The sequence below is a fragment of the Daphnia magna genome, linkage group LG6, assembly GCF_020631705.1.
Source record: "Daphnia magna isolate NIES linkage group LG6, ASM2063170v1.1, whole genome shotgun sequence".
NCBI classification, from domain to species: Eukaryota; Metazoa; Arthropoda; class Branchiopoda; order Diplostraca; family Daphniidae; genus Daphnia; species Daphnia magna.
This window is the reverse complement of record NC_059187.1, coordinates 7,681,403-7,702,644: the sequence shown is the minus strand read 5'-3', so window position 1 is coordinate 7,702,644 and position 21,242 is coordinate 7,681,403. Positions and strand designations below refer to the sequence as shown.

Sequence of the window (21,242 nt, the reverse complement as noted above, 5' to 3'; positions counted from 1 at the left end):
TCACGCTAAAAAGGGGAGCAGCACTGTCAAATTCTCCAAGAAACACGTGACAACGCCGTCGTGTTCGAAAATCGAAGCTAGTGTTTGCCATCCTTCTTCTTCCACATCCGATTTGATATGGCATCTCAAGCAGCGACTGGTATAAAAAAGGCAAGCAATTAAATTTTTTTGGTTCAATTAGAAAACAAATTGGCTAGTTCAGTTTTAACAAATTCCGCTGATTAAAATTTAGCTTCAAGCTGAAGAATCAGAAGCTGTTGTTTTCCAAACGGTAAAGTTTACTTATTCACTGCATTCACGTTGTCTAAAAGGAATTTCTGACAAAAAATTTATTGTGCAGGTATTATTTTATTCTTTGGCTATTCTTTTGGTTCCTGTTGCAGCATTCATAGGCAGCAAAGTAACCCTTGGTGGTAAATTATTCTAAACCAATTTCTTACAATTTCCAAATACTGCATGATGTTTTTCTCATCTGTTGATTTCCTATTTAGGGATCCTGGGTTTTGAAACACATTCATGCAATATATGGTCAGCTGTTATAGCAGTAATAGTTTTACACCTTATGCTTGGTCTGTATATTTATCGTACATTCTATCCTGCTCCCACCAAGCAAACCAAGCAAGATTAAAGATTAACCACTGCTACATCATACAAGAATAATAAAACATGAGCTGTGAAATTGGGCAAAAAATTGTTGGACGTAGAGTAGTCATAGAAACACAGACTGGGAAAGTCACTGGTGATGTTCGTAATGTGGACACCAGTTATAGCAAATTGTCTCTGGTAAATGGTGTTGCAGTTCCAACTGGTGTTAAACTTCCTGAGCTATATCGAATTTATGTCAAGGATATTGTTTCAAGTAAGATTAAATGTTTTTACTTGTGAAATGTATTCTTATATTTTTTTGGTATGGGTTTTAGTTACACTTGCAGATGAAGAGGTATTAAATTCAGAAAACTCTGCTTCCAATTCCAGCCAGTTGCCTTTAAAATCACCACCTCATCAAGAAAAGAAAACAAAACCCTTATTATTATTATCTCAAATTGAAAAGAAAGGCAGTGCAGTTCTATCCCCACAGCTGACATCTTTTAGCAATGATAGAAAAAATCAACCCCTAGTAATGCAGAAGGTTCTCCCAGCTCATATAAAAACCCTGGATAATAGCATACAAACCGATATATTAACGAACAAAGTTCCATTTACGAGAGACGGAGATGCTAGTCTTTCATCAACCCTTCCAAATTACACTATAATTGAGGAAATCGATGGATTGTACAACAGTGCGGTATGTAATGGTTTAATTGCTGCTGTAGAGCAAAGTTTGTTAATGAAATATTTGTTTAAAGATTGACAGGCTTGAAAAGGAATCGGTGATTGGGTTAAGCATGGAAGGCATACGAATTGGGCGATTTGGTCTTGTATGTTGGATTGGCGTAGCAATGAGCGATCATGCTTTCCTCTTTGATGTGTGCAGCTTAGGCCCTACTGGTGTCAAACTAGGACTAGCCAAGATTCTTGTCAATGACAAAATAGTTAAAGTCACCCACGATTGTCGTTTTATGTCAGATGCCTTTATTCATCAATATGGAGTCAAATTAAATAACGTCTTTGACACGCAAGTAAGCTGAATAAAAATTTTACTTGTATCATCGTAAAATGAAGCTATTTTTAAAAATTATGTTTTTTAAAACGATAGGTGGGGGCGTTGGTAGTTGAGAAGAAAAAATACGGTCGCTTTAGTAAGTTCGTTCCTGGGCTTCCGAGATGTCTAAGTGACTTCTTTAGTCTGCCAAGTAACCTAATGTACCATCCAAGAAAAAGACAAGGACACGATATGGTAAATAATCTGAAAAAATGTATCTATTATTTTCCATTTTTAATGAATCATACCTGTTCAGGAGTACTCGTTTACTTATCCACTGCAAACTTTTTTTTTTACCTTTTTTTTCCTTTTTTTTTAAATGAAATATGTCACTATCGTACGTTTCAGTACATATTAAAAACGAGTATCTAAGATGAGTTTAACTTTCATAACTGTCTTCAAACAGTCGTTAAATGAAAGGGATTGAAGCAAGCATTTCACATTGTCACTAAAGATTTTTTTTTTTAAATCTGAAGGAGGATGAGGCTATATGGAAGCTACGTCCGTTGCCACAGCACCTTGTAGAAGGGGCTGTTTTCAATGTTTGTTGGCTGAAAAGACTACGTTTAGCTATTATGGAAACACTTCTTACTGAAGTTACTCTTGGAACCAGTTTGTATCTGAAGGAAGTCGGGGATCTAGAAGCAGAATCTGTTTCGGAAAAAAGGGTAATTTATCTTTATTAATTTAACCATGAACTTAAACTCAATTCTTTTTATCTTAGGTGGCAGCTCATCTGATTCCAATGAGTTTTAAACAGTTGGCTTCGCAACCAAAAATATTATCTTCAAACGGAGATCTCCATGAGGATTTCCATGACAGTGTCCCACAAAACGGATGTGATCCATACGTCTCATTTACGCGACATATTTCTCACGTCCGCAAACATTAGTTATGTCTTCTTATCCGCGAGTCGTCATTTAAATCATTCCACTAGCTACATAGCACAAAATAATAGGTATGCTAGTACGTTAGGGCTCTGTTGACAATTTTAATAATTCCATATGGAATGAAATGCCCGTATACCACGCCCGCAGTCCCGTGTGTGATAGAAGAACAGAAATGGAATAAAAAACCCATACTCGATTTTGAATCAATGAAGATAGTGATCCTAAATTTTACGAACACTTTCAAGCTAAAGTTTGACCTGAAGCAAGCATACTAGAATGTCTTTGAATGCCTCAAAAATGATTTCTTACTAAAAATTTCACGCTTTTAAAAAGGTCGTATGATATTACGACACTGGCCCCCCGTACTTAAATGATTTTAAGAATGGGGGCTGGTGTCGCGTTCTTCGCCGACTGTAGCCCGCCCTGAAAAAACGGGGGGCAATGTCGGGGGTCTGGGGTCGGGGTACCCTCGGGGGCTACTGTTGGGGGGTCCACTGTCGCGTTCCCAAAAATTGACAATGGATATCAATGAATCTGCCCCGACCCTAATCGGGGCGCATTTGCCAATCGGGTTTCAAAATTCGGGGCTCAGGGTGAAAATTTTTGAACCCCGATTGGAATTCAGGCGCTATTTTTGCAAATGACGTCGTGGCAAGCGGGTTAACCTCGATTTTTGCCCCGCCCTGCCCCGATTGACGAAGTGGCAGCCCGATTCAACCCCGATAGCCTTTTCCCGGGGTGGGGTGGTTAATCCGATTATGGCTAATCGGGGCCGATCGCTAGATATCAGTCTGTGCTTCAGTCTGTGTGTCAATAATCTCGATGTTACAGAAGAATCGTGGAATGGTTTATTAAAAAAGGTGCTACAGAATCAAATATCAATAGCAACAGTAATGTGACAGCCAAGTTAGTGGAAGTAGCTGAGCTAGAGCTACTAAAAGAAGAAGACTGTAAAATAAATTGTAGAATCTATTGCAACGAAATTTTTCGGTGCAATAAGTGGCGTTATTCCCTATAGAGCAGTAAAATATCCTGCGTTGCGAATTTTCCACAAATGCGAAAATCTCATTTGTGTCCAAGTTGGTCTGCTGCGGCTGCAGCGTCTTATGGAGAAACCATTTTCTTCACGTTAAAAATTTAGTTTTCATAACTATAATTTAGATTTCCCCCTTTTCTTCCTAGCAGTGGGTACCCTATTCATCTTTTCATTTCCCAATTTTTTTTTCTAGCCCCAGTTTTATCTACTTTATTTTTATTTTATTTTTGTTTGTAAGTTGCTCGTCTCTTTTAGCCGAAGAATTTCGTTTGCTGCCAGAAATTCGTCTGCTACAAGGGGATGAACAACAACCCATTCACAAACAATAGCTAAATAAAAATAAACCAGATAGAACTAGGGCTAGAAAAAAAATTGGGAAATTCAATCTTAGGCTTCTAAAAGTGAAGAACAGCTCTGGCGTCTTTGCGGTTTTAAAAAGTTGCGGTTTTGAAAAGCGTCACATGACGGTTTTAAGAATGGACTCTTTCGTTTGCTTTGCCCAATGAATCTGTGCTTGGAAGTTGGAACTGTCAGGTGGCGTTTGGCAGCAGCACCCAATCTTTATTCTTAAACCCAGAACGAGCGGTTCTTCACTTTTTCAGGAGGATTGCTTGATGATACTTGTTGGTTAAACCATGAAGAATACGAATAGATGGATAAGTGGAGGGTTATTAAAGGATAAAACTGTAAGTCCTCGTGGCATTTTCATTCACGCATGCAGGACAGTTGTGAGCAGACGAACCATTGAAATAGCCTTGTACAGTCTAGCTACATCCAGCCAGATACTACATACTAGTATAACCCGAAACAAAAGTTTTGACAAGTATTGTCGTATTTCGGTTGCAGGTTTTCACTAAATACCAAGTAAGTAACGGGTTTAATCGTGTTCAATGTATGATTTTTCGATTCAAGTCTATTTATGTGCCAGAACTGAAATTGTATTTTTATAACTTTTAAAGCACCGCTTAACTTTTATTGACAATAGAGCAAGAGCGAAGCGCGTACCCCCCTTGTTTTACGAACGCACCATATGGTTTTAAGATAGCTTTTGCGGCTAGAAGCCATGTTTGTATCGAGATACAAACATGGCCGCCAGCCGCAATTTCTCTCTTAAAATAGTAAGGTGCGTTCGTAAAACAGTAGGGGGTACGCGCTTCGCCCTTGCTCTATACTATAGTCTACTTTAGGGCTCCGCCCCGATCACATTCTAATCGGGGGCACCGCTAAGCTTCCCCGATTAAAATGAATCGGGGAAGTTCGGTGCGGGGATTTATTTTTCGGTGCGGAACGGTGGTATAATCGGTGCTGCACCTATAGCACCGCTACAGCCATAGGGGGTTAGTCTTACCAGTGACCTTGAGTTCTGATAGGCCAACGAGAATCACGTGACTAGGGTCACATTTTTTTCTTGTTGGCCGTAGGGCAACTGCCAATTTAGATCACTATTCATTGATAATCGGGGAAGGCACCGATCACCGCACCGAGCACCGAAATCTCTTCCCCGATTAAGATTATCCCCGCACCGGATCGACTAAAAAACTCCCCGATTGGCGTGGGGCCGAGCGCTAGTCTACTTTTACAACTATCAAAATCTTAATTACCATTTAAAGCAGAACAAAGCTCATTTTTTAGATTACCGGAATTTCAACTCCCAGTTTTACTTCCGGTTTGATAATTCAAAATAATTTCTTATTCGTAAGTCTATCAGGAAAAAGAATCACATTTTCGTGATCATCTTCAAATTTGGGGTCGAATCCATGTATGAGCTCAAAATTCCCGAAAATCGTCAAAAATCGCAAATTTTTCTGAGCATTTTCTACATAAAAAATCACGATTTCTTTCAAATCCGACTTTTGGCTTAAAACCGTCATTTCAACCCCAAATTTGATAAGGATCACGGAAATCCTACTCGTTTATTTAAGGGATCACTATTTCCGGAGATATTGGCTACTTCCGGTTACTTCTGGGAAATTTTCGTGACAATTTACAAAAAGTAAAAAATTAGCTGTCTTTTTCATCAAGTCCCTGTGCATAGTCACTTAATTCACAGATTGTTATTATGGGCTCCCTTATCAGCCCGCCAGTTTCCTCTACAACATACATTTGTCTGCTACAGAAAGTAAACATGTCTACAAAAAAATTAATAATAAATAAAGTCTATATCGAGGTCAAATAAAAATTACAAGATTACCTGATAACGAAGGAATTTCGTAATCCAATTCTGAATGGAACGGAAGATAATTTCAATGGAAAAAATTAAAACTAAAACTACAACGGGCGAAACACTGTAAGCCGCCATGCAACTATGCAAGAACTGTTACTACTTACTAGTTCAACTTGATCTCGGTCGCCGAGGTGAACCCTACCGTCTTTCATGGGTACACAGAAAGGTTGTAGGGTTCGCTCCGACGACACTAGGGGGAATTATTTACATCGTGCAACTGCACATCTTCCCTCCTCTACACAAAATCCCCGAGCCGTTATTTTTTTGTTTTGTTATTTGTTATTATTTATGTTTATTGTTTATGTTTCCATTCCGAAATACAATGCCTTTTAACTTTATAATTTTGTTTTCCTTTATTATAATATTACTTAATTAAGCAACGATATAATTATGAATTTCCACTCATGGGCATTCGGGTAGTGGAACCGGTTTCAAAACCCGATATCATTACTGTGTACCCTATTTGACTTGTTTTTTGCAATACATCATAGTTTTATTTATTTTCCTTCACTTGCACACCCATTTTAAGTTAAGGCTGGGACATATCTTTTAAAGTGGGTATTTTAAACGAAAGAAAACCGCTTGATAAGCACCTACCCGAGTAATGACCCATCAGCTATTTTTCAGGTAGGTAGGTCGGTGCGGTTTAACGTGTCTCGGGTAATCCCTCTATCACAGTACACAAAATTAAAATAGCTTTATAGGTAACAATATTAGGTCTAAATAAACAAATTTTACAGAAATGGATAGCCGATGATGGGGGCTATCCACTTCCGTAAAATTTTTACTTAAAAAATACCTAACCGAGTAGTAAACCGATTGGATATTTTTGTCGGTGTGGTTTGAAGGATCGTAAATTAAATGAATTATAATCGGTAAACCATAAGCTCTATATTTTAAAAAAATTACAGGAATGGATAGCTCTTGATTAGATCAATCCATTTGTGCAAAATTATCGCATTAAAAATTTTTACTAGGGTAGTAAACCGGTTTACAATTTTTTGTTAAGGTCAGTGTAGTTTCACGGGTATCGGGTAACCCCCACCTCCCTGATTTATGTAAAACTTAAATAATTTTTTGCGGAAAAACTATAAGTCCAAATTAAATAAATTTTACAGATATCAATAGCCCTCATCAAGATCTATCTATTTCTATTAAAAATTTTGAACAAATATTCATAGAAAAAAAAATTGAAAAAGGATTATATTTTTTACTTTTGTCAATAGGGTCGAGTATATCCATAGAGCGCAAAAACTATAAAAAAACGTCTTGTCTCAAGTTTTTTGTTTATGAATATTTTTTCATAATTTTTACAGAAATGGGTAGCTTTTGATGAGGGCTATCGATATCTGTAAAATTTATTTAATTTGGACTTATAGTTTTTCCGCAAAAAATTATTTAAGTTTTACATATATCAGGGAGGTGGGGGTTAGCCGATACCCGTGAAACCGTACCAACCAAAGCAAAATATTGTAAATCGGTTTACTACCCTATGGCAAGTTTTTAGTGCCACCTATTTCACCTCAACCCGTCACCTCAACCCATCACCTCAACCCGTCACCTCAACCCTTCACCTCAACCCTTCACCTCAACCTGGCTATTTTTTTGGCGCCATCTAGCGGCAAATATAATGAATAGTCCTACAAACTATAGAGACCGGCATCTCCCTCGATTTTCGCCTCGATTTTGACACCAGTAGCGCCACATGCTGCGTGAATTTTAACAAGCCGTGCGCGGAACAGTTCTTCGAATTCGGCTTACAGGAGGCAAAAGTGAACTTGAATACTGTTTCTAGAACACGGGTTTCTCCTATGGGGGATAAAACTACAAAAAAACAAATAGATGAAATCAATGTGATATTAGGTTAGGTTAATTTAGGGTAAACAAACTCATAGGGATTAATACAAAGGTATATATTAAGCTACTATGGCAAGTTTTTAGTGCCAAAAGTCTCCCCTGCACCCTACAAGCAAAAACCTCAACCTCGGATGCTATCCGTCACCCTCACCTCAACCTCGGGTGCTAATCGTCACCCTCACCTCAACCTCGGATGCTAGTCGTCACTCCCCACCTCAACCTAGGATGCTATTCATCACCCCCGCTATGCTATGGCGCTATCGAAAACGCTATATCGCCCCGCTATTTTAAAAACTACCCGTCAAATCCATGCTGCCACCTGGCGGCAAATCACAGAAGCTCTGTCATGGAGCTACTAGATAGGAATTTGAAAACTCTCCCAGGGCCACTAGCGCCACTTGTGTTTGGTCCCGAAAATTATTTTTTATGAGTACGCTTTGAAAGGTACGCTGAACAATTCGTACGTTTTTGAACTTTTTTTTCGATTTTAATTTCAATCGCAAAGGTGGAAGGTTGGCATCATGTCGTTGGACATTATTTTTGAAAATTGTCTGACATGTGGAACCTCTATGGAAATTTCACTGTTAGAATCTCACTCAGCGACATGGTAAAAACTGCTTTTAGTTTGTTGGGATCGTGAATTAAAATAAAACGTTCAAAAACGTTCCGCGTACCTTTCAAAGCGTACTCTGGCGGAGAGAAACAAATAATTTTCGGAACCAAACACAAGTGGCGCTAGTGGCCCTGGGAGAGTTTTGAAATTCCTATCTAGTAGCTCCATGACCGAGCTTCTGTGATTTGCCGCCAGGTGGCAGCATGGATTGGACGGGTAGTTTTCAAAATAGCGGGGCGATATAGCGTTTTCGATAGCGCCATAGCATAGCGGGGGTGATGAATAGCATCCTAGGTTGAGGTGGGGAGTGACGACTAGCATCCGAGGTTGAGGTGAGGGTGACGATTAGCACCCGAGGTTGAGGTGAGGGTGACGGATAGCATCCGAGGTTGAGGTTTTTGCTTGTAGGGTGCAGGGGAGACTTTTGGCACTAACAACTTGCCATAAGCTACTATTGCACTAACTTCTTATATCGAACACTCAGCAGTCAGCACTGTGACATTAGATTCTTGCACAGACTTATTACAAATTTACCAGCCCTGTTAAAAAATGGTTTAGTTTTAAATTTGGGGTCTGAAACTTACCAGTTTGTAACGTGTTTTTCGAGGATAGAAAGTTCTATAGATGCCCCACACGTGAGGCACTTTTCGAATAAAACTGATATTTTAACTATGAACTCAGCTGACAGGAAGAACTGTTCCGCGCACGGCTTGTTAAAATTCACGCAGCATGTGGCGCTACTGGTGTCAAAATCGATGGAAAAATCGAGGGAGATGCCGGTCTCTATAGTTCGTAGGACTATTCATTATATTGGCCGCTAGATGGCGCCAAAAAAATAGCCAGGTTGAGGTGAAGGGTTGAGGTGAAGGGTTGAGGTGACGGGTTGAGGTGATGGGTTGAGGTGACGGGTTGAGGTGAAATAGGTGGCACTAAAAACTTGCCATAACTACCCTAGTAAAATTTTTTAATGCGATAATTTTGCACAAATGGATTGATCTAATCAAGAGCTATCCATTCCTGTAATTTTTTTCAAATATAGAGCTTATGGTTTACCGATTATAATTCATTTAGTTCATGATCCGTCAAACCACACCGACAAAAATATCCAATCGGTTTACTACTCGGCTAGGTATTTTTTAAGTAAAAATTTTACGGAAGTGGATAGCCCCCATCATCGGCTATCCATTTCTGTAAAATTTGTTTATTTAGACCTAATATTGTTACCTATAAAGCTATTTTAATTTTGTGTACTGTGATAGAGGGATTACCCGAGACACGTTAAACCGCACCGACCTACCTACCTGAAAAATAGCTGATGGGTCATTACTCGGGTAGGTGCTTATCAAGCGGTTTTCTTTCGTTTAAAATACCCACTTTAAAAGATATGTCCCAGCCTTAACTTAAAATGGGTGTGCAAGTGAAGGAAAATAAATAAAACTATGATGTATTGCAAAAAACAAGTCAAATAGGGTACAATGATATCGGGTTTTGAAACCGGTTCCACTACCCGAATGCCCATGAGTGGAAATTCACAATTATTACAGTAATTTTAATGAAATTATATCGTTGTTTAATTAAGTAATATTATAATAAAGGAAAACAAAATTATAAAGTTAAAAGGCATTGTATTTCGGAATGGAAACAGAAATAAAAATAAACAATAAACATAAATAATAACAAATAACAAAACAAAAAAATAACGGCTCGGGGATTTTGTGTAGAGGAGGGAAGATGTGCAGTTGCACGATGTAAATAATTCCCCCTAGTGTCGTCGGAGCGAACCCTACAACCTTTCTGTGTACCCATGAAAGACGGTAGGGTTCACCTCGGCGACCGAGATCAAGTTGTACTAGTTCGTGTCCAATTTTTTTTTCACAATTTCATCGAACTGGCAACTTCGGACGTTAGCCAACTCTATTCCGTATTCCCCCCATGTCGTGAACCAACCAAACCAGCCAACCAGGGTTCTATGACTCTGTTCAAATGTTAAAAATTATTTTTTTTAAATACAAAGTATAAAACGTGCACCATCGCCTTTTCCGGAGAGGGAAACGATTCGTGGGTGGGGAACCGACTTGATACCGTGTGCTGAAACCCATAATAGTGTCACTTGATTATCTGGATTCATCAGCTTTACATCGTGTTTCCTCTAAGGTAAGATAACGCTTTTGAAGCTTCTGTGGCAAATTCATATTTTTTCAGTAAAAAATTAGTTTCAAAATAGACATGTAATATACTATCGAAAGGTTTACTGCTTGCGTTTTTTTTCTTCATATTTTGAAGTGTAAACTGTCAGCTACTAACTGCCGGTAGTTTGATGTATACAAACGCCACATTTGTTTGTAATGGAAAAATTCAATGGTTTAAAAAAATTCTGCATTAAAGATGATTTACTTTTTTGATTTTGCCAAGTGAAATGCGTTCATTCTACATCTAAATTCAAAAAATGACAATCATAGATTTATAGAATTGTCTGAAATATTCTTAGCAAAACTAATTTCTGTTTGTTCTACAGATGTAAATTGCAATGTAGGAGGATCCCACGCTTTTTGGTGCTATGTATCTGTGGTGGCTGCTAAATGTACGTTGCCTCATTTGTTTTGTGAGTAATTTTAAATGTGATGGAAAAATTATCCACTCTGAGTTGCAAAGATGTATCACTCATTCACTCAATTCATCCTTCCCCACATTATATGAAGCTTTTTATTTGATAACATAGTGTGTTTTATAGTTTGTTGGGGATAATGAAATGTTTCTTTTTACAGGAAAGTTGTCTGGGAAGTAGTGAGGGCTAACCACATAACAACAAAAGGTGTGTATTACGTGTTGGGTAAATGGTTTGTTTTTGTATGATGATTTGTTATCCCTGGCATACAACACCTTGGTGATAATTCAACAATGGTAACTTCATATTTCTGAGATTACATTTAGTTGAAGTGTTGAATTTTCTGGGCTTTTGTTTGACTCAATTTTATTTTCCAGTGTTGGGTTTGTTCGTGTGGGGTCATGAGGTGGCCAGGTTTTTCCTGTGGTTGCTGCCTGGAGAATTTACATGGAGGTAGGGCTCGGCCCCGATTACCCGAGAACCAGCTTTCTACTGGAATATACTGGCGCGACACACATAAAATTTTGTTTTTAAAGTTTTCGTTGTTGATTAGCGCCAGTACCTTCCGGTAGTAAGCTGGTTCTCGGGTAGTCGGGGTAGATCCCTACATGGAGGTAATTATGCATCTTAATTTTTTCATTGTGGTTCTTTAAATGATGATAGCATTTTATGATGCATCCGTTATACGCGGCGGCTCTGCAGAAAAAGCATGAAAATTACTTGCCCTCACTGATGTTCATTTTTCGTGATTCTATGATTCGAATTTTTCTGCTGTGTAACTGCTTATTTTTTTGTTAGGCTTTGCGTGGTGAAATGGTGTTCAATGTTACCAACTTCCGTCATTTTGGTTCCATTCTGGGGATGCATCAGGTAATTTATGGCAGTTGCCAAATTCTGAGTTGTGATGTCTAAAGCATATGACTGAAAAGTGAAAACCCAGAAGATTATGATGTCAATCAGGATACTAAGCTCTTTCTAATGCCGCGTCTTCGTTTAATGGTCTTCATTAATAGTCGCTGTATTTTCCAAGTTTCGTTCCAGGATTTGTCGGCGTTAGTTTTTCGTCGCCAGTTCGTGACGCTGTTTCAAACGGGTAATTATGTTGACATCACTTTGTCTTGATCCCGATCGCTACGCCTCTCCATATCCAGTAGGAAGAAAGGTGTCTTATTTATGAAGGGGATATATTAAATGGCCACGTAGGAAGCAACTGAGACTATGTCTTGTCTATAGGTTGTGCCGTATACGGGGTAGCAGTTTGACAGCGCCTTTATCCTGTTTTTTTTTTAAATACTACTCTTTGTAGGGTTGGGTTAGTCTCTGGTGACTGTTGCGGTGGATTCCGTACCTTAGGTAATGTTCTTGTTTTTGTCGTGCTGAACTGTTCCAAATGATGTTTCATCTTTCGGGTATGATATTATTATGATTCTCTTTATTCACTGATGGAACAGTTTGGCGTTATTTCTGTTTCTTTCTTGCGTTTTTAATCTTTGGCCATTCTGCTTAGGTCCTGGGTTTAGCGCATGTGCGATGGGTCATCGCATTTGTAATACGTCATGCGGATAGCCCAGTGTCGTTGTTCGACGCTTGGTGAGTTTTTTATTTTATTTCTTGTATTCCGTTTGGCTGTTCGAATGATTTTATCCAGTACCGCCCCAAACAGAAGGATAGTGTTGATTGGTTAACCTTTATAATCTCAGTTACATTCGTACAATGATTGTTGGTTGTATTTGGGAATCAATTCAGCGCATTATCTATATTCAGAGTCTGCTGTGGCGATTTTTTGTTGGTGTTTCCTTACGGGTTTGGTGTTAATTTCTTCGTAGGGTTGCGGCAATCTCTGATCCTCTCGTCGAGCAGTTCGCTTTCACTCCTCAGGTAATACTCTTCTCTTTATCGTGCGTAATTGTTCCAAATGATGGTACATCTTTCGGGTATGACATTTTTATGATTATCCATTTTTTTTCTCGCTGATGGAACAGTTCGGCAGTATTTTTTTTTTTTTCTTTGGCTTGATGTCTTGCATTTTTTCCTAGGTTTTTGGTTGCTGAATTTCGCGTATGATTAGTCGTTCAGCATGTCACATACTGAGCTGGTTGCCGTTGTTCGTGTTCTCTTGGTATTAATTAATTCTTTCCCATTTTGTTGTTTGAGTGATAATTTCCTATACCGCCTCAGGCCGAAGAATAGTGTTGAATGGTTTTCCTTAATGACGACCGTTAGCTTCATTCAGGGATTGTTCATTTTGTTTTGAAGATTATGATGTCATGTTAAATTTTGCTTAGAGTTTGCTGTGGGGATTTTTAAATAAAAAATAAGCACGTTCATTCCCTTCAACCAATTGTCAACGCGAGGGTAAATAAATAGAAAATTTTTGCTTAAAATAAATACTATTTTCAAAAGATTTTTGAATTTTTTGGCCTGTAGGAATTTCCCTTACGACACTTTCATTGTAGCTGGCAGTGACCGTAATTATGGCTTACTTAGCCCATACTTATCAAGACCTGCCCTCTTGGTTCTCCGACCTAAAAACTATCATCTTCAAAAACTTCCAGGTTTGTTATGGTCGTAGAACAGCAGACGACGGAGGTAAGAAAGTAACGAAGCAAATAAGAAATTCATACGTTTCGTTCGAAATACGTACTACTCGATTTGAACAGTTCAAAGCGGTATTGTACCATCGGGCAGAACCCAAACGGTCGATGCATTGAAAATGTCGGATCTCTGTTGATGAATTTTCACCAGCACTCTTCTACAAGACGCATGTGAAGCAAACGATAGCGAAGGAGATATGAACTTGAATTGGTTGTTTACAACCCATGGCTTTCCCGCATTCCAGGATTAGTATTATACACCTTTCGCACTTGTACAGAGCGTTCGGAAACAAAATTAGTTGTGAATGGGTTTGCTGTTGACAAGCAAGGTTTGTTATTAAACAGCACGCTGTACATTACAAACCCCATTTTCATACTTTTCTTTTCTACAGGGAAGGATTTGGATTTTTACCAAACTAGACAAGAATGAAATTTCTTGTGGCTGATGGTCTTGTTGACTGACAAGTAAGGTTTGTTATCAAACAGCATGTTGTACATTACAAACCCACTTTCATACTTTTCTTTTCTACAGGGAAGGATTTTTTAAACCAAAGTAGACAGGATATTTATTCTAAATCCTACAATGTCCTGGTAATAAATCACATGAAAAATGCTAAAAGGATTTCGCTGTATTAAGTATATGTTTCAGCAAAATTTTCATGCTAATTCGTGTTTTTTCTTCAATGTAGACTACAAATCATACTGAATTAGAATTTTAACTGAGGCTGGGTGCCAAAACAATGGAAGTGCGATTGGAAATATCCATGATTTATTAACGTTCTCTCATGTTACGGTGTTTTATTAAAGGCAAATTGAAGTGCATATCTGGGCTCCCTTTTTTCTGAAGCTCCGTTTCCCCTTGACTCATAATAAGCCCGTAGGGGGTCATGCACCTACTGTACGGTACATATAAAACAACATATATCGAGGTTTGGAGGGCTTTGGTTGAAAATGGGACGTGGGGGGTCCTCATGGTTCGATGATGTGGTAATGGAGGGCTATATCGCTACCCACAAATCCGAATAAAGGTTAATATAATAAGTGTCTCCCCCTGGTTGAGAGCAATTTTTGAAATGGTTATTTTTACCTTTTAAAAGTTGAAAAATATTTCATTATGTGGAAAATTGTCCATACAAATTTTGATTTACATTAATTTTGAAAAACTTGTTTTTCATACTATATTTGTGTTCACGCTCTCTATACATTTCTAAACTTAAAATTTTTTTCTTTTAAGGTAAAAACAAAACGATGAATAACGTGAAACGAAACACTAACTTTATCAGCGAAACTTTTTAATTTATTCATATTTCGCACAATAATCCTAGTATCCTACCATACAGAATCGGTCTTCGAAAGCTGCGTTGCGCGATGAAATCAAAGGTGAAAAAAGATGTGACCTGATTTCCAAGATTTTAAATGATTTCTGAATCGAAATCATGTATTTTAAGCAAAAGTTGAAATTTGGCAAAAAATAAAAAAGTAAAAGGGCAGCCAAGGTAAAAAGCCAAGTAAAAAGCCTTCCCACTTTTGTCAAAATCGGCAAAAAACGAGATCTCTTGAAAATCTCCAAAAATCACACGGCATAATCGAAATTGATCGCTGATTTCGATTTAGTCATTGGTTTTATCGTCAAACCAGCCGTTTTGAAAATTAACGAAAGCAGTGCTGTTAGCGCCCCAACTTAATTTATGGTTTTTAACGTTTAAATAAAAAACTATAAGACCAAGAAAAAAATAAACCTGATTTCCGTTATTTTAATTGAATTCTGAATCAAAATCATGTATTATTAGCAAAAGTTGAAATTTGGCCAAAAATGAAAAAGGGGGAAGGGTATGGCCTTCCCACTTTTGTCAAAATCGGCAAAAAACGACATCTCTTGAAATTCTCCAAAAATCACACGGCATAATCGAAATTGATCGCTGATTTCGATTAATTCATTTATTTTATCGTCAAACCAGCCGTTTTAAGAATTAACGAAAGCAGTGCTGTTAGCGCACCAACTTAATTTATGGTTTTTAACGTTTAAATCAAAAACTTTAAGACAAAAAGAAAAATAAACCTGATTTCCGTGATTTTCATTGAATTCTGAATCGAAATCATGTATTCGAAAAGTGGGAAGGGTATGGCCTTCCCACTTTTGTCAAAATCGGCAAAATACGACATCTCTTAAAAATCTCCAAAAATTAAACGGCATAATCAAAATTGATCGCTGTTTCGATTTAGTCATTAGTTTTATCGTAAAACCAGCAGTTTTCAAAATTAACGAAAGCAGTGCTGTTAGCGCACCAACTTAATTTATGTTTTTTAACGTTTAAAAAAAAACTATAAGACAAAGAGAAAAATAAACCTAATTTTCGTGATTTTCATTGAATTCTAAATCGAAATACTGTATTTTAAGCAAAATTTGAAGTTTGGGCAAAAATGAAAAAGTGGGAAGGGTATTGCTTTCCCACTTTTGTCAAAATCGGCAAAAAACGACATCTCTTGAAATTGTCCAAAAATCACACGGCATAATCTAAATTGAACGCTGATTTCAATTTAGTGATTGGTTTTCTCGTTAAACCAGCCGTTTTATAAATTAACGAAAACATAGCTGTTAGCGCACCAACTTAATTTATGGTTTTTAACGTTAAAATCAAAAACTATAAGACCAATAGAAAAATATACCTGATTTTCGTGATTCTTATTCAATTCTGAATCGAAATCATGTATTTTATGTGAAATTTGAAATTTGGCCAAAAATGAAAAAGTGGGAAGGGTATAGCCTTCCCACTTTTGTCAAAATCGGCAAAAAACGACATCTCTTGAAATTGTCCAAAAATCACACGGCATAATCTAAATTGAACGCTGATTTCAATTTAGTGATTGGTTTTCTCGTTAAACCAGCCGTTTTATAAATTAACGTATACAGTGCTGTTAGCGCACCAACTTAACTTATGGTTTTTAACGTTAAAATCAAAAACTATAAGACCAATAGAAAAATATACCTGATTTTCGTGATTCTTATTCAATTCTGAATCGAAATCATGTATTTTATGTGAAATTTGAAATTTGGCCAAAAATGAAAAAGTGGGAAGGGTATAGCCTTCCCACTTTTGTCAAAATCGGCAAAAAACGACATCTCTTGAAATTGTCCAAAAATCACACGGCATAATCTAAATTGAACGCTGATTTCAATTTAGTGATTGGTTTTCTCGTTAAACCAGCCGTTTTATAAATTAACGTATACAGTGCTGTTAGCGCACCAACTTAACTTATGGTTTTTAACGTTAAAATCAAAAACTATAAGACCAATAGAAAAATATACCTGATTTTCGTGATTCTTATTCAATTCTGAATCGAAATCATGTATTTTATGTGAAATTTGAAATTTGGCCAAAAATGAAAAAATGGGAAGGGTATAGCCTTCCCACTTTTGTCAAAATCGGCAAAAAACGACATCTCTTGAAATTGTCCAAAAATCACACGGCATAATCTAAATTGAACGCTGATTTCAATTTAGTGATTGGTTTTCTCGTTAAACCAGCCGTTTTATAAATTAACGTATACAGTGCTGTTAGCGCACCAACTTAACTTATGGTTTTTAACGTTAAAATAAAAAACTATAAGACCAATAGAAAAATAAACCTGATTTTCGTGATTCTTATTCAATTCTGAATCGAAATCATGTATTTTATGTGAAATTTGAAATTTGGCCAAAAATGAAAAAGTGGGAAGGGTATAGCCTTCCCACTTTTGTCAAAATCGGCAAAAAACGACATCTCTTGAAATTGTCCAAAAATCACACGGCATAATCTAAATTGAACGCTGATTTCAATTTAGTGATTGGTTTTCTCGTTAAACCAGCCGTTTTATAAATTAACGTATACAGTGCTGTTAGCGCACCAACTTAACTTATGGTTTTTAACGTTAAAATCAAAAACTATAAGACCAATAGAAAAATATACCTGATTTTCGTGATTCTTATTCAATTCTGAATCGAAATCAAGTATTTTATGTGAAATTTGAAATTTGGCCAAAAATGAAAAAGTGGGAAGGGTATAGCCTTCCCACTTTTGTCAAAATCGGCAAAAAACGACATCTCTTGAAATTGTCCAAAAATCACACGGCATAATCTAAATTGAACGCTGATTTCAATTTAGTGATTGGTTTTCTCGTTAAACCAGCCGTTTTATAAATTAACGAAAACATAGCTGTTAGCGCACCAACTTAACTTATGGTTTTTAACGTTAAAATCAAAAAGTATAAGACCAATAGAAAAATAAACCTGATTTTCGTGATTCTTATTCAATTCTGAATCGAAATCATGTATTTTATGTGAAATTTGAAATTTGGCCAAAAATGAAAAAGTGGGAAGGGTATAGCCTTCCCACTTTTGTCAAAATCGGCAAAAAACGACATCTCTTGAAATTGTCCAAAAATCACACGGCATAATCTAAATTGAACGCTGATTTCAATTTAGTGATTGGTTTTCTCGTTAAACCAGCCGTTTTATAAATTAACGAAAACATAGCTGTTAGCGCACCAACTTAATTTATGGTTTTTAACGTTAAAATCAAAAACTATAAGACCAATAGAAAAATATACCTGATTTTCGTGATTCTTATTCAATTCTGAATCGAAATCATGTATTTTATGTGAAATTTGAAATTTGGCCAAAAATGAAAAAGTGGGAAGGGTATATATAGCCTTCCCACTTTTGTCAAAATCGGCAAAAAACGACATCTATTTAAATTGTCCAAAAATCACACGGCATAATCTAAATTGAACGCTGATTTCAATTTAGTGATTGGTTTTCTCGTTAAACCAGCCGTTTTATAAATTAACGAAAACATTACTGTTAGCGCACCAACTTAATTTATGGTTTTTAACGTTAAAATCAAAAACTTTAAGACCAATAGAAAATATACCTGATTTTCGTGATTCTTATTCAATTCTGAATCGAAATCATGTATTTTATGTGAAATTTGAAATTTGGCCAAAAATGAAAAAGTGGGAAGGGTATCGCCTTCCCACTTTTGTCAAAATCGGCAAAAAACGACATCTCTTGAAATTGTCCAAAAATCACACGGCATAATCTAAATTGAACGCTGATTTCAATTTAGTGATTGGTTTTCTCGTTAAACCAGCCGTTTTATAAATTAACGTATACAGTGCTGTAAGCGCACCAACTTAACTTATGGTTTTTAACGTTAAAATAAAAAACTATAAGACCAATAGAAAAATAAACCTGATTTTCGTGATTCTTATTCAATTCTGAATCGAAATCATGTATTTTATGTGAAATTTGAAATTTGGCCAAAAATGAAAAAGTGGGAAGGGTATAGCCTTCCCACTTTTGTCAAAATCGGCAAAAAACGACATCTCTTGAAATTGTCCAAAAATCACACGGCATAATCTAAATTGAACGCTGATTTCAATTTAGTGATTGGTTTTCTCGTTAAACCAGCCGTTTTATAAATTAACGTATACAGTGCTGTTAGCGCACCAACTTAACTTATGGTTTTTAACGTTAAAATCAAAAACTATAAGACCAATAGAAAAATATACCTGATTTTCGTGATTCTTATTCAATTCTGAATCGAAATCATGTATTTTATGTGAAATTTGAAATTTGGCCAAAAATGAAAAAGTGGGAAGGGTATAGCCTTCCCACTTTTGTCAAAATCGGCAAAAAACGACATCTCTTGAAATTGTCCAAAAATCACACGGCATAATCTAAATTGAACGCTGATTTCAATTTAGTGATTGGTTTTCTCGTTAAACCAGCCGTTTTATAAATTAACGAAAACATAGCTGTTAGCGCACCAACTTAACTTATGGTTTTTAACGTTAAAATCAAAAAGTATAAGACCAATAGAAAAATAAACCTGATTTTCTTGATTCTTATTCAATTCTGAATCGAAATCATGTATTTTATGTGAAATTTGAAATTTGGCCAAAAATGAAAAAGTGGGAAGGGTATAGCCTTCCCACTTTTGTCAAAATCGGCAAAAAACGACATCTATTTAAATTGTCCAAAAATCACACGGCATAATCTAAATTGAACGCTGATTTCCAATTTAGTGATTGGTTTTCTCGTTAAACCAGCCGTTTGATAAATTAACGTATACAGTGCTGTTAGCGCACCAACTTAACTTATGGTTTTTAACGTTAAAATCAAAAACTATAAGACCAATAGAAAAATATACCTGATTTTCGTGATTCTTATTCAATTCTGAATCGAAATCATGTATTTTATGTGAAATTTGAAATTTGGCCAAAAATGAAAAAGTGGGAAGGGTATAGCCTTCCCACTTTTGTCAAAATCGGCAAAAAACGACATCTCTTGAAATTGTCCAAAAATCACACGGCATAATCTAAATTGAACGCTGATTTCAATTTAGTGATTGGTTTTCTCGTTAAACCAGCCGTTTTATAAATTAACGTATACAGTGCTGTTAGCGCACCAACTTAACTTATGGTTTTTAACGTTAAAATCAAAAACTATAAGACCAATAGAAAAATATACCTGATTTTCGTGATTCTTATTCAATTCTGAATCGAAATCATGTATTTTATGTGAAATTTGAAATTTGGCCAAAAATGAAAAAGTGGGAAGGGTATAGCCTTCCCACTTTTGTCAAAATCGGCAAAAAACGACATCTCTTGAAATTGTCCAAAAATCACACGGCATAATCTAAATTGAACGCTGATTTCAATTTAGTGATTGGTTTTCTCGTTAAACCAGCCGTTTTATAAATTAACGTATACAGTGCTGTTAGCGCACCAACTTAACTTATGGTTTTTAACGTTAAAATCAAAAACTATAAGACCAATAGAAAAATATACCTGATTTTCGTGATTCTTATTCAATTCTGAATCGAAATCATGTATTTTATGTGAAATTTGAAATTTGGCCAAAAATGAAAAAATGGGAAGGGTATAGCCTTCCCACTTTTGTCAAAATCGGCAAAAAACGACATCTCTTGAAATTGTCCAAAAATCACACGGCATAATCTAAATTGAACGCTGATTTCAATTTAGTGATTGGTTTTCTCGTTAAACCAGCCGTTTTATAAATTAACGTATACAGTGCTGTTAGCGCACCAACTTAACTTATGGTTTTTAACGTTAAAATAAAAAACTATAAGACCAATAGAAAAATAAACCTGATTTTCGTGATTCTTATTCAATTCTGAATCGAAATCATGTATTTTATGTGAAATTTGAAATTTGGCCAAAAATGAAAAAGTGGGAAGGGTATAGCCTTCCCACTTTTGTCAAAATCGGCAAAAAACGACATCTCTTGAAATTGTCCAAAAATCACACGGCATAATCTAAATTGAACGCTGATTTCAATTTAGTGATTGGTTTTCTCGTTAAACCAGCCGTTTTATAAATTAACGTATACAGTGCTGTTAGCGCACCAACTTAACTTATGGTTTTTAACGTTAAAATCAAAAACTATAAGACCAATAGAAAAATATACCTGATTTTCGTGATTCTTATTCAATTCTGAATCGAAATCAAGTATTTTATGTGAAATTTGAAATTTGGCCAAAAATGAAAAAGTGGGAAGGGTATAGCCTTCCCACTTTTGTCAAAATCGGCAAAAAACGACATCTCTTGAAATTGTCCAAAAATCACACGGCATAATCTAAATTGAACGCTGATTTCAATTTAGTGATTGGTTTTCTCGTTAAACCAGCCGTTTTATAAATTAACGAAAACATAGCTGTTAGCGCACCAACTTAACTTATGGTTTTTAACGTTAAAATCAAAAACTATAAGACCAATAG

At 36.3% G+C, this 21,242-nt stretch overlaps 2 protein-coding genes and 1 long non-coding RNA gene across 28 annotated transcripts; all 3 read left to right on the top strand.

Moving 5' to 3' along the window:
- The first annotated feature begins 27 nt into the window (after window positions 1-27).
- LOC123473792 (vacuolar ATPase assembly integral membrane protein VMA21 homolog) lies at window positions 28-679 on the top strand. Its single transcript, XM_045175144.1, has 4 exons — window positions 28-150; window positions 233-271; window positions 341-413; window positions 492-679. Exons 1-4 carry the CDS (start codon window positions 118-120, stop codon window positions 626-628), a joined length of 282 nt encoding a protein of 93 aa, XP_045031079.1. The 5' UTR covers window positions 28-117; the 3' UTR covers window positions 629-679.
- Window positions 667-2,735, top strand: LOC116924242 (piRNA biogenesis protein EXD1). The gene is made up of 6 exons (XM_032930750.2): window positions 667-859; window positions 921-1,285; window positions 1,347-1,619; window positions 1,697-1,837; window positions 2,119-2,310; window positions 2,367-2,735. Exons 1-6 carry the CDS (start codon window positions 667-669, stop codon window positions 2,532-2,534), a joined length of 1,332 nt encoding a protein of 443 aa, XP_032786641.1. The 3' UTR covers window positions 2,535-2,735.
- A 7,456-nt stretch (window positions 2,736-10,191) lies between these two features.
- LOC116924233 lies at window positions 10,192-14,283 on the top strand. Of its 26 annotated transcripts, none has more exons than XR_006647916.1 (15): window positions 10,193-10,416; window positions 10,778-10,864; window positions 11,028-11,074; window positions 11,245-11,481; window positions 11,666-11,737; window positions 11,898-11,960; window positions 12,019-12,029; window positions 12,101-12,220; window positions 12,375-12,457; window positions 12,632-12,745; window positions 12,904-13,222; window positions 13,295-13,456; window positions 13,528-13,790; window positions 13,854-13,926; window positions 13,994-14,283. It is a non-coding gene; the product is annotated as an uncharacterized LOC116924233 (long non-coding RNA). The 26 variants fall into 26 exon arrangements; XR_006647918.1 differs by having other exon boundaries at window positions 12,019-12,100; window positions 12,174-12,220; XR_006647922.1 differs by having other exon boundaries at window positions 12,019-12,117; window positions 12,174-12,220.
- The last annotated feature ends 6,959 nt before the right edge of the window (window positions 14,284-21,242 follow it).